Genomic DNA, 12216 nt, shown 5'->3' with positions numbered 1-12216 from the left:
TTGTCTGAGCACTTCTTGGCTTTCTGGCATAAGATGTTCCATTTTGTAATTTTCCCTGTACCACCCCCGGAATCAGTCATTTTTCTAAGTGCTGAGCCTTTTCAGAAGGAGATGGTTTTTAGAAACCAATATCTGGGTCTCAAGATATGCTCATTGCTAATGACATACAACTGCTTCTAGGCCTTTTCAGCAAAAAGAGCTAGAAGATATGTTTTTATCAGTTCTATTTTTAAAAATTAGATCCAACTTAAGCAAAACAATACATTTTCCACTACAGCACTGGGTAGCACATATCTTACAGAAACATCCGAACAAAAAACTATATGGGGAAATGCTTGTAATTATTGGCTAATTTTTCCTTTTACAATTGGTACAATTTTTTGTTCTGCTACACAGGTTAGTCATGTAACTTTTTCAATTTTATTAAAACAAAGCACAAATAAAACTGTAATTTAACCACTTCTGATATATAAGTCAAAGCTAGAAGAAACTCTTTTCTGGTATAAAGAGAATTTAACCAAGACCAAGAATAATTAATATTTGAAAAATAATACAGAGGGCTTTAAGCCATTTTGTTTCTAAAATTATAAAATATACTAAAATTAGCAAGTTGATCAGAGGAGAGAAATTAAATGAATTAATTTTAAAATACTAATTCCTTTGACTTCCTTCACCCCCATATATACTGGAATTTTCCAAAGGTGTGAGAATCCTTGAAAAAAACTACTCTACCATTTCCACTTAACAGAAGTAGTTGGATCAATAATTTTGTGTGGAAAAGGAAAAAGTGGGCTACTGATACAGACCTATACAAATGCTTGGATGCTTGCACATGACTGCACATCTAATCTAGACAGGCTGATAATAAGCAAGTCAGTGGACAGAACACACTCTCAAAGCATTGTTGCTGTTTGGTTTCCTAGATCTGTTCCTCAGGTTATTAAATTTTATCACAGACTTGCTTAAGTCATCATTTACCTAACCAGAATTTATTAACTATCTACTTTATTTCCAGAGGTGAGCTAGGTGTTCCCTCCAAATATACCTCCTCTTTGGCCTTACCAGCAAGTCCTTCAGTGCTTCTTTTTACTCACTCTGCCACCCCTTCTGCTTCACTCCACCAGTTCTCTACTCTCTGCAGACCTCACAGAACAGTACAACATTTCAGCCATGCTCCTGGCAGAATCCTCAGGGTATTTCTGCATGATGAGACTCAATGTTATGCTTTTTTATAAGAACACTTGTTCTTCAAGTATACCACTTTGTAAACTGCCACTATGGAAGGTTTGCTAAGAATTTCCCAGCAACATTAGATATCTGAAGCTCTCACACCACTAATTATACTCTCCCATCTTTAATATCTCTTTCAGTCTATGAAAGTGCTCACGTATCTTGCATATGTAAAAAAAGAAGCTTCTAGAAGAAAAGCTTTTCTTCCCATTTAGTCAACCCACTGCAATCTGGATGTTATCCTGGAACTTCTCCCTCTTCCTCGCTCAAACAAGTTATTAACTGATGGTTACTCTTCCCTGTGTTGTTCTATTATTCCTCACTCCAACTGCTTGTATATCCTAACTCATCTCCTTGCCTCTAATCTCCCCTTCAAATCCTACCTTTTCCCACCTATCTTTCTACACACCACTACCAGAATACTCTTTATTAAAAAAAGATATCACATTTCTCCCATGCTTAAATGACTTCTTAGTGTCTAAAAATTAAAACCCAAGTCTTCATCATAAAATAGTCGTGTATTATCTATCTCACCCCTGTCCACCTGCTGTTACAGAAATCGTCATCCCCCTTGAGCCACCCACTCTGTTTTGTAACATAAGCTCCAATCTTTATGAATGATACATAAATCCCAAAACCCTGATGTTGACTGTAAATGTCCTGTACTTATACTTATACTGCTCCATCCTCTGGAGTCCTGAGGCTCCACTCCTGACTCTTATCTAGCAAGGTATAGCGAAACATCGCTTCCTCTTTTAAGCGTTCCTGACCCATATGAGTACAGCCCATCAGTCCTTCTACAAGAGCACACCACGGGTGTCTATCTCTTTTACAGCATGTCACACTTTAATGTAATTAACTGTTAATACCTGTCTTCCACTCCAAACTGTGAGTTCCTTGAAGTCAATAGTTACTTTAATCCATCACTATATTCTCTATGCCTATCACTCCTAATAGGTGTTCAATGAATATTGTTAAATTAAATTAAAAAGTAGAATGCAAAAAAAAATTCTTTAATAAAAATAAAAATCAAAATGCAAAGTGAGATGATAATCTCATACAGATAACATAAACCTGACTATTAAACATCCTTACCTGGTAACTAACTATTTTCTTTCCATCGCTTGTAGTCTGAGGTAAGGTCAAAGGCCCAGATACCACCCAAACATCTTCAAACCTTTCTGTCAGCTCTCGACAGTACATTTCTATTCTGAAAAACAAATTTTAAAAAGTATGATATTCTCACATATATACATGTAAGATAGCAGCAAATCATATCAATCCCTATGAAAGATGCCAAGAAAAACTGCATTTGAGAAATTAACTTAAACAAGAATATGGCACAAAACATTATAAGCATATACACAAGGATGTTCCCAGTTTGCTTACTGCACAGAAAAATTTTAAAATCACACACACTAACAAAACTATCTACATACACTCAGAGTACATTCTGGAATTTGAATTTCATGAATTTAAAACTTTTTTTAATGCTATAGTTCCCAACCAGCTTTCAAGAAGTACGTATCAATTCAACAAGACGATACGCTTTATTCAACCATTCCTCTTGCAGGACAACTGGGCTTATGTTAACATTTCTTATATAATGCAACATTGTATTAATTCCTTAGGATAAATTTCAAGGACCAGAATTACCAAATGAATTTACAACTAGTGCTCGACTTACGACCACGGTCGGGACAGTGGAACGGTCGTAACACGATTTGGTCGTAAGTTGAGTAGGCTATATGTACAGTTGGAACGGTGCACACAGAGACGGTGGTGCTGCCGGAAGCTGGTCTGCACTGTCCTACGCCCAGCTGGGCAACGTTTGCGCTGCCAGATGCGGAGCAGTCGTGGCTAGCGATTGTGGTCATAAAGTCAGATGGTCGTAAGTTGCATAGGTCTAAGTCGATCAATACCTGTATTTTAAAGACTCGTCATTGTATGTAAAACTAACATTTTTAATAGGGTTATATCAGTTTACTCAAAAATCCAAATTACACCACAGCAGTTTCACAACAATCTTTATAACGCTGGGATTTATCATTTTAAAACCGTTTTTGTCAATGCACCAGATAAAAATGGCAAGTAATGTTTTGGTTTTTTCCCTTTTTTTCTCTTTTTGAGACAGAGTCTCACTCTGTTCCCAGGTTGGATTGCAGTGGTGCAATCTCGGCTCACTGCAACCTATGCCTCCCAGGTTCAAGTGATTCTCCTGCCTCAATCTCCTGAGTAGCTGGAATTACAGGCACCCTAATGGCAAGTAGTTTTAATATGTACTTTCTTACACTGCAGTTGGGAGAGATCTTTTTTGGGGGGGGGGATGGAGTCTCACTCACTCTGTCACCCAGGCTTGGCTCACTGCAACCTCCGTCTCCTGGGTTCAAGTAATTCTCCTGCCTCAGCCTCCCAAGTAGCTGGGATTATAAGCACACTGCAACCTCTGCCTCCCAGGTTCAAGTAATTCTCCTGCCTCAGCCTCCTGAGTAGCTGGAATTACAGGAACATGCCACCAGACCCAGCTAATGTTTTCGGAATTTTTTAGTAGAGACACGGTTTCACCATGTTGCCCAGACTGGTCTCCAACTCCTGATCTCAAGCAATCTGCCCACCTCGGCCTCCCAGAGTTCTGGGATTACAGGCACAAGCCATCGCACCTAGCCCAGTTGGAAGAGATTTCTAAATGATAGCAATGCATGTCCTCATTCCTCAGTTTCTTATCTAAAAAGTAAAATCTAATTATTTTTATAGCCTGGTATAAGTGCAACGGTGTTTACAACGAATTCTTCACAACCAGTCACATACTTTGTTCCTTCTCTACTCCCACCGCTTCATTTGACTGGCCTTAAAAATACGCTTTTTAAAACTATTTTTATAGCATATATATATATATGCCCAATTACAAGGTAAAATTTTCCTCCCAGAAATTTGTCTCTTGGGAAAAGAAAATGTTAAATGCTTCCACAGGTATGTGATCAGCAAATCCAGAATATGGAAAGGAAACTCTAGGGTGAAGATCCTAGATCCTCAACAAATAATTTGAATGGAAAAAATAAAAAATAAAAAAGAAAGGAAAACCTACAGATTAACACCAATTGAAGAGATGTCAAATTTATGTGTCTATCTTCTTTGAATCCTGCTTTAAACCAACCAGCAACAACAAAAAAAAGACAACCAGGAAAATGTGAGCACTGACTATGAAACTGGTAATAAAGAATTACTGTTAACTTCTTTAGGGGCATTAATAGTACTGTGGTTATATTTTAGTAGGTGAAACAAATGTGGACATGACTGACAACTGCTGAAGTCTCTCTCTAGTGCAGGGTGTTCTCTTAATCATTTTAAATCACAAAGTACTATATAGGTAAAAACAATCGCCTGAAAGAACCTCAAACTGTTAGTTTTAGATGCATAAAGAGACCACCTGACAGTGTCAGAAAAATGTAGAAGCCCCAGATTTATAGTTAGGTTCTATCAAAAACTGGTTAATAGTTATATTAAACTGTACCCCAACTTCTTTTAAGTTCCGGAACTTTTTTTTTTCAGACAGGGTCTTGCTCTGTTGTCTAGGCTGGAATGCAGTGGCACAATCACCACTCATTATTGCCTCAAGCTCCTGGACTCAAGTGATCTTCCCCAACTCAGCCTCCTGAGTAGCTGAGATTACAGGCATGGACCGCCACACTTAGTTAATTTTTTTAATTTTTAGTAGAGACAAGGTCTCACTATGTTCCAGGCTAGTCTCAAAGTCCTGGCCTCAAGCGATCCTCCTGCCTTGGACTCTCAAAGTGTTGAGATTATAGACATGAACCACTGACTCTGTCCTAAAGTTTAGGAGCTCCTGAAACACAAAACTTTGTGGTTATTGTTTTGTTTTGAGACAGAGTCCTGCCCTGTCGCCCAGGCTGGAGTGCAGTGGCGCAATCTTGGCTCATTGCAACCTCCGCCTCCCAGGTTCAAGTAATTCTCCTGCCTCAGCCTCCTGAGTAGCTGAGATTACAGACATACACCACCAAGCCCGGCGAATTTTTATATTTTTAGTAGAGATGTGTTTCACTATGTTGGCCAGGATGGTCTTGAACTCTTGATCTCAGGTGATCCACCTGCCTCAGCCTCCCAAAGTGCTGGGATTACAGGTGTGAGCCACCGAGCCTAGCCAGCCAAAACTGTTTTTTGAAAAACCTAAAAAATATTGGAATACAAGAAAAAATAATAGTGTTCACTGAACACACTCAAAAAAGATGATGCCTCAATTATTAAGATTATTATTTTGAGTAATTTATTTCAAAACTTGGACTTTTGAACAGGGGCAACTATGATTAAAAAAAAAAGGTAGGCTATGTTTTGAAGTCTAATCTTCCATAGAAGATTGTACTCCCAAAATACAACAAAGAAAACTGGCCCAAAGTACTTATCTTCAGAGGCTTAGCTTCTGAAAAACAAACACAGAAATAACTATTAGGCAATCAGTACATTCTCCTGTCACTTCATTTATCTTCCATAGAATCATGTTTTTAAAACTCTCATCCCTCACCTGTTCCAATATCCAGAATTATTATCAAAATCCTGAGGCACAATGTTAGAAAGGTAAAAGGTTTCAGCCATGGCTTTCTGAAAAGAAAGAAACAGTAACTTGCATTGAAATGCTTTCTCCTTTACATTTTATTAAAAAGACACAGAAATATAGTTTCTTATTTATACATTAGTGCTAGGCCATTATTGACAACTTGTTTCAATAAATGAAAGCCGTAATTATTCTAGGACAGAAAGCTCTTACAGTAATTATTCAAAATGAGGACTATAAAGTAAGTAAGTAGGTAGGCTTAACTTTATCAATTATAAAATCCAAACCTATAATGTGAATTCTAAGAATTAAGTATTTCCAACGCAAAGCGTACAGGTAAATTCTGGTTTTAAGCCTCTGGCAAAGAGTTTCTCAATAAAGATCAATTTTCATAAACGTTATTTTAGTACAATACAAATATACTAGTTCAAAAGTGGCAAAGAAAATATTCTTCTAAATATCTGGCCACTATGTATTCATTCACTTCACATTTGTGACTCAAATATACAAGGCTCTTCCTCACTGTATTTTCTTTATTGATCTATACTAAATGCCAATGCTACAAGTACCTTCTCTTCAAGCAGTCGCTCTCAATCTTGGGTGTACACCGGAATATTGAAAATATTGATATCGATGCGTTAAAAAATATTGATATTGATGCCTGGGTCTCATTCTTGAGACTTTCCGATTTTATAAGTATGAGGTTCAGGTCTGGACATCAGATTTGTGAAAACTTCTGCAGGTGATTATAATGAGTGTCCAAGGTTGGAATTACTATCTTAATGATATAATCACCAATAGTTCATGTAACAAATGTCAATGTCATAAAAGATACTCCTTCTCCTTTTTGGCAAGGAAACCATTCTAGATTAAAGAAGACTAAAGAAATATGACACCTAAATGTAATGTGTGATTCATGATTGGATCAAAAAAGCTATAAAGGACATAATTAGGACAATGTGGGAAAGCTGACTATAAATTGTTATTTTAGATAATATTACTGCACAAATATATAAAAGTGTATTAGTGTACACTTCTCGGTATGATACTTGTATTTACATATATTATACTCATATATACAAATACACCCATTCTTAGATGATGCATACTCCTAAGCAAACTATTTAGAAATATAACATAGGCCGGGCATGGTGGCTCACACCTGTAATCCAAGCACTTTGGAGGCCAAGGCGGGCGGATCACCTGAGGTCGGGAGTTCAAGACCAGCCTGAACAACATGGTGAAACCCCATCTTTAAAAAAAAAAAAAAGAAAGAAAACATTATGTCAGCAACTGTCAATGGTTGCAGAATTTAGGTATTTATCTGTAAAGTAAATGCATCAGTGTATTTGTTGTACTATTTTTTTTACCTTTTCTATAAATTTCTACAAATTTAAAAATTTTTCAAAATAAATTAGCCACGCATGGTGGCATACGCCTGTGGTCCTAGTTACTCAGGAAGCTGAGGCAAGAGGATCATATAAGCCTAAGAGTTAAAACATACACCAAGCTATAATTTCACCACTGTACTCCAGCCTAGGCATCAAAGTGAGATCATCTCTAATTACTAATTAAAAATAAGTAAGTGGCTGGGCACAGTGGCTCACGCCTGTAATCCCAGCACTTTGGGAAGCCAAGGTGGGTGGATCACTTGAGGTCAGGGAGTTTGGGAGCAGCCTGGCCAAAATGGTGAAACCCTGTCTTCACTAAAAATACAAAAATTAGCTGAGCATGGTATTACAGGCACACCTGTAATCCCAGCTTCTCAGGAGGCTAAGGCATGAGAATCACTTGAACCTGGGAGGTGGAGGTTGCAGTGAGCCAAGATTGTGTCACTGCATTCCGGCCTGGGTGACAGAGTGAGACTCCATCTCAAAAAAAAAAAAAAAAAAAAAGAAGTAGCTTCAGCTCCCAGTGGCTTTCCAGTTCCCTTCATATAGCACTTAAGTTTTCCTCACTCAACCGGTTTAAAAATGTCTCCGCATGTGACTGAAAGAAGAGAAATAATGTCAGGAAGAAAAATAAGAGTTTGGAAATTCTCCAGTTTTAAGGTCTGGCTCCCAGGTTTTTCGTCTCTAATTCCTGTTGTACACACAGCATCAGCCCCATATTCCCATCCCTCCCCCAAATTATGCCTACACTTGAAAATTTGTTATTTCCTGCTGGAGCCATGTGTCCTCGTGACCACCCACTTCCAACATAATCCTCGTTGAAGGCACTGAAGGTTGGAGGGATACTGGGATCAGGCTTAAATTTACAGTGCTTTCTGTCCGCATCACCTGAAGAAAAACACACAAAATGGGTACATTATCAGTAAATGAATATCCCTCAAGATTCTCTAAGCAAGGCAAGCTGGTTGCTACTGGCTGGTATCTCTCCAAGCAGCTAGTATTAGTGACTGCATGCATGTCTCAAGTTCCTGGGATAGTTCAGATACTTCATCTGAATTTAGAAAGTACTAGTCTAGGAAAGAATGCTTTTCATATAGTGTAGCTATCTCATATAATTTTGACTCTGGCCTTTCCAGTTAAAGAAAAATTCCTCTGAATTGTATTTAAGTAAAAAAAAAAAAAAAAAAAAAAAAAAAAAAAAAAAATCACCAGTCAAAATGCTAAACTATATAAAAAGCTTGGCTACTAAATAAACTCTTATTTTTTTTAATAAGACACCCATGTATTGTATTTTGTAGAATTGCATTTGACAAGTTTGTGTGTTCTGAAATAATGGATATATATAGACACAAAACAATTTGTTCCAGGCAGGCACAGCCTTGGGAAGAGAAGTGTCTCTGATATCTTGCTTACTGCCTCTTAAGCCATGACAAAATAAACATTTAAGTTATGAGCTCCCCCCAGAAATTGCTAAAACAGAATATTTGAGTACCACATAGGAGAAAAGAAATCTCAGATTTTGTTTACTTTCTGACACCTCCAGAATGGTTTGCCACAGAAAACGTTAGCAAATCCTAACACTAACTACTGCACTATCATGAGGTAAGATCTTCTTAAACTACAAAAATTATGAGAACAAATGAAACATACTCAGACTGCTACTCAAAGAAGTGTAAAGTGGAGAGCAATGAAGTCATTGATTCCAAGGTGATTCCATTCAGCCAAGAAAAATTTACTATCAGATCCCAAAGTTCACAGTAAAGCATCAAATATGTAGCTTTTTAGAATCACTTTATAAAGAATAATATAGAAAAATTATCATTAGTAAATTTCTTAGCGTCATTACCATTGGAATCATTTCCTTCTACACCTAATTATCTTTGCCTGGTGCTCAAAACCCTTGAAAAACTCTTTGTAAGAATTTCCAAAGGCCTAAACAGATACCTTCCTTGAGAAAAGATGTAAATTTATGGCTGTAAGGTGTCTAGCAACATTACCAGTGGAGAACATATTAAACCAAGCTCAGGGATTAAGGTTCCCTGATCTCCACTCGACGCACAGATTTGGGCTGTAAGTCTGACTGACAGCCAGTTTTTGACCTAACTTTCTCTGGAACACTTTTTATCTTCCTTTTGACCTTTCTCTGCTCAGTGCCAAGACAACCTTCCATGTAGTACATGGGCAGGGCAGTTAGTTCCAGATCCCTCTTCCCGGAGGGTGTCGCCCTTTGGAGTTCCAGGGTAACATGGGGAGGGCTCCTACACTGCAGGACCTACAGAACAGCCTTCCTCGGACGAGCCTTAGGTCTTTCCTTCAATCCTCCTCATCCCAGAATGTTGTGAAATCAAAGGCAGATGTGGTTTTGGTTTGCCAGGAATGCACTTACACCTCTTTGGAGTCTGGCTTTCTCCCACAAACACTGGCCTGACAATTCACCACTATGCTGCTGGCTCTTCATTTTTCTCAAGTGATCTTTTTAAAAGATACACTTTTAGTTGGGCACAGTGGCACGTGCCTGTAATCTCAGCTACTCAGGAGGCTAAATTCAGGAGGGTGACTTGAACCCAGAAATTCAAGAGTAGCCTGGGCAACATATGCAAAACCCCATCATTAAAAAAAAAAAGTTAAAAAAATGTATATATATACTTTTTATGTACTAACATTTTCAGTTTTCAGCAGGAAGAGTCTGTCTGAATAACTCAGTCCATCATTACTGAAAATAAAAGACCTTTTACATTAAAATCAAGTAAAACACAGGTATATTGCTTCCTATTTTCAAATACTAACTGGCTCTATTTTATCGCCTCAAAGGTACACAGCTCACAAGATTTATTATACAATATAAAATGCACAGCTTTTTTTATACACTTGATAAAGTTTTCACTTACATCAGTTTCTCTGTAGCAGCAAGTACATTCCAAGCCTCCTGTTATTCTGCCGGTTGCTGTGCACTCTAGGATGGCACACACCACTTTAACATCAGCATTTTAAGATGCATAGCCATAGCACACATTTTAAAGCAAAGGAGAGTATGTGCAACACACAGCGAATTAAAAAGCAAGTAATGAGAGGGAACGAAACAACTATGACAAAATGTAATATCCTTAACCTAAAAGAGCTTCTACAAATAAATTCAACCCCCTGCCTAAGTAATTTCCATTCACTCTTCAGTCCACTTTTTCAGAGAAGGCTTACTAATCAAAATCAGGTTCTCCTGTTATAATGTCTCATCACACTTTTTTGTTTGTTTGTTTGTTTGTTTCTTTGTTTGAGATACCATCTCCCTCTGTTGCCTAGGCTGGACTGTGTGGACTGTGGTGCTGTGATCTGGGCTCATTGCACCCCCCACCTCCTGGGCTCAAGAGATTCTCCCATCTCAGTCCCCTAAGTAGCTAGGACTACAGGGGTGTACCACCATGCCCAGCTAATTTTTGTATTTTTTGTAGAAATAGGGTTTCGCCATGTTGGCCAGGCTGATCTCAAACTCCTGAGCCCAAATGCCTCAGCCTCCCAAAGTGTGGGGATTGCAGGTGTGAGCCACCCCTCCCAGCCTCTCATCAAAATATCCTTTTATCTAAAAGAGCTTCTATAAATAATTCAAAAAAAGACTAATTTACAACATGTTAATCCTCACTGATAATCAATAAACACAAGTAAAATCAACATTAAATAGGTAACGCTCACCATGGGTGAGGCTTGAGAGAGAACAAACAGTGATGGTTAGGAGTGTAAACTGAAAGAATCTACTGAAAAACCAATTTGACATTAATTATCAAGATCTGGTAAACCCACAGGACCCTATCAAGACTTGAATAAACTGACACACCTGCCTACTTCTCCAGCCTCATTTCACATCACCTTCTCCCTCATTGCAGCTACTGGCATTCTTTTAGTTCCCTAAAAGAACAAAACTCCTCTCCACATTGAGGCCTTCAGAGACGCAAGAGTTCCTTTCTTCCCAGAATGTTCGTCTCCTCATCCCATGGCCCACTCAACCCCCTGCCTAGGTAATTTCCATTCACTCTTCAGTCCACTTTTTTAGAGAAGCCTTACTAATCAAAAGCAGGTTCTCCTGTTATAATCTCTCTTCACACTTTTTTTTTGAGACACGGTCTCCCTCTGGTGCCTAGGCTGGAGTGTGATGCTATGATCTTGACTCATTGCAACCCCCACCTTCTGGGCTCAAGAGATCCCCCCATGTCAGTCCCCCAGGTACCTGGGACTGTAGGAGTGCACCACCATGGCCAGATAATTTTTGTATTTTTTGTAGAAACAGGGTTTCACCATGTTGGCCAGGCTGGTCTCAAACTCCAGAGCTGAAACGCATCAGCCTCCCAAAGTAATGAGATTACAGGTGGGAGCCACTGCTCCCAGCCACTTATCAAACTTTTTACTGTTCCTTAATTATACTATCATAACTTGCAATCACTTCCTTTGAAAAAATTATTATAATTATACATCCATAATGATCTGTTTAATAGGTCAACCCACTCTCCCAACTCAAAGTGTCATGGGAGTAGAGATCCTCTGGTCACACATATGTTCCCAAGGGTTGTCACAGTGGCAGACACATAGCAAGCACCTCAATATTTGTTAAGGTAAAACTAAATGGTGCTTATTGCTACAATATTTATGACCTCCCAACTACTGTGCCAAGATAATGGATATTTTCAGCCCTGAGACAGCTGGAAAGGGTCTGGCTTTCTGGCTGCCAGGCAGGGTTGATTTAACCAGTCAGCCATATAAATACAATTTTCTACATGTGCTATGATATGGAAAAGGTTGTGAATATTAATAATCACCACTGTTTCAAATTTGGAGACACCTTTTGTAAATACTGTTACTTCAATTTTTTTTATAGCCACCTACCCATTATCTTGTTTTTGGAAATATGTTCAAGAACCCATCGAGGCACCCGCTTTGCCTGGTCATAAGACAGAGCGTGATTAGTGTAACATCTTGTCTCTGTTCCAGTTAGAGGGAATCCAAATTGTTCCAAGATAGCCTTTTCCGCAGATCCTAAGAATG

General features: G+C 38.4%; 1 protein-coding gene across 2 annotated transcripts in view; it reads right to left on the bottom strand.

Annotated features, from left to right (window-relative positions):
• The window catches only part of EXOG (exo/endonuclease G), a 45902-nt gene that overhangs the window by 32442 nt on the left and 1244 nt on the right, over window positions 1-12216 (bottom strand). Inside the window, exons 2-6 of one of the 2 annotated variants that reach the window (XM_074406050.1) lie at window positions 12058-12207; window positions 7937-8076; window positions 6960-7049; window positions 5768-5844; window positions 2326-2440 (exon numbers count right to left, since the gene is read on the bottom strand). In XM_074406050.1, coding sequence (XP_074262151.1) covers window positions 2326-2440; window positions 5768-5844; window positions 6960-7049; window positions 7937-8076; window positions 12058-12207 — 572 coding nt within the window. The remainder of the gene's footprint in view (window positions 1-2325; window positions 2441-5767; window positions 5845-6959; window positions 7050-7936; window positions 8077-12057; window positions 12208-12216) is intronic. The other variant, XM_003930893.4, reaches the window with a different exon arrangement.

The sequence above is a fragment of the Saimiri boliviensis genome, chromosome 9 (assembly GCF_048565385.1).
Source record: "Saimiri boliviensis isolate mSaiBol1 chromosome 9, mSaiBol1.pri, whole genome shotgun sequence".
Classification (NCBI taxonomy): Eukaryota; Metazoa; Chordata; class Mammalia; order Primates; family Cebidae; genus Saimiri; species Saimiri boliviensis.
The sequence above is the reverse complement of the archived record's forward strand: the minus strand, read 5'-3'. Positions and strand labels throughout refer to the sequence as shown.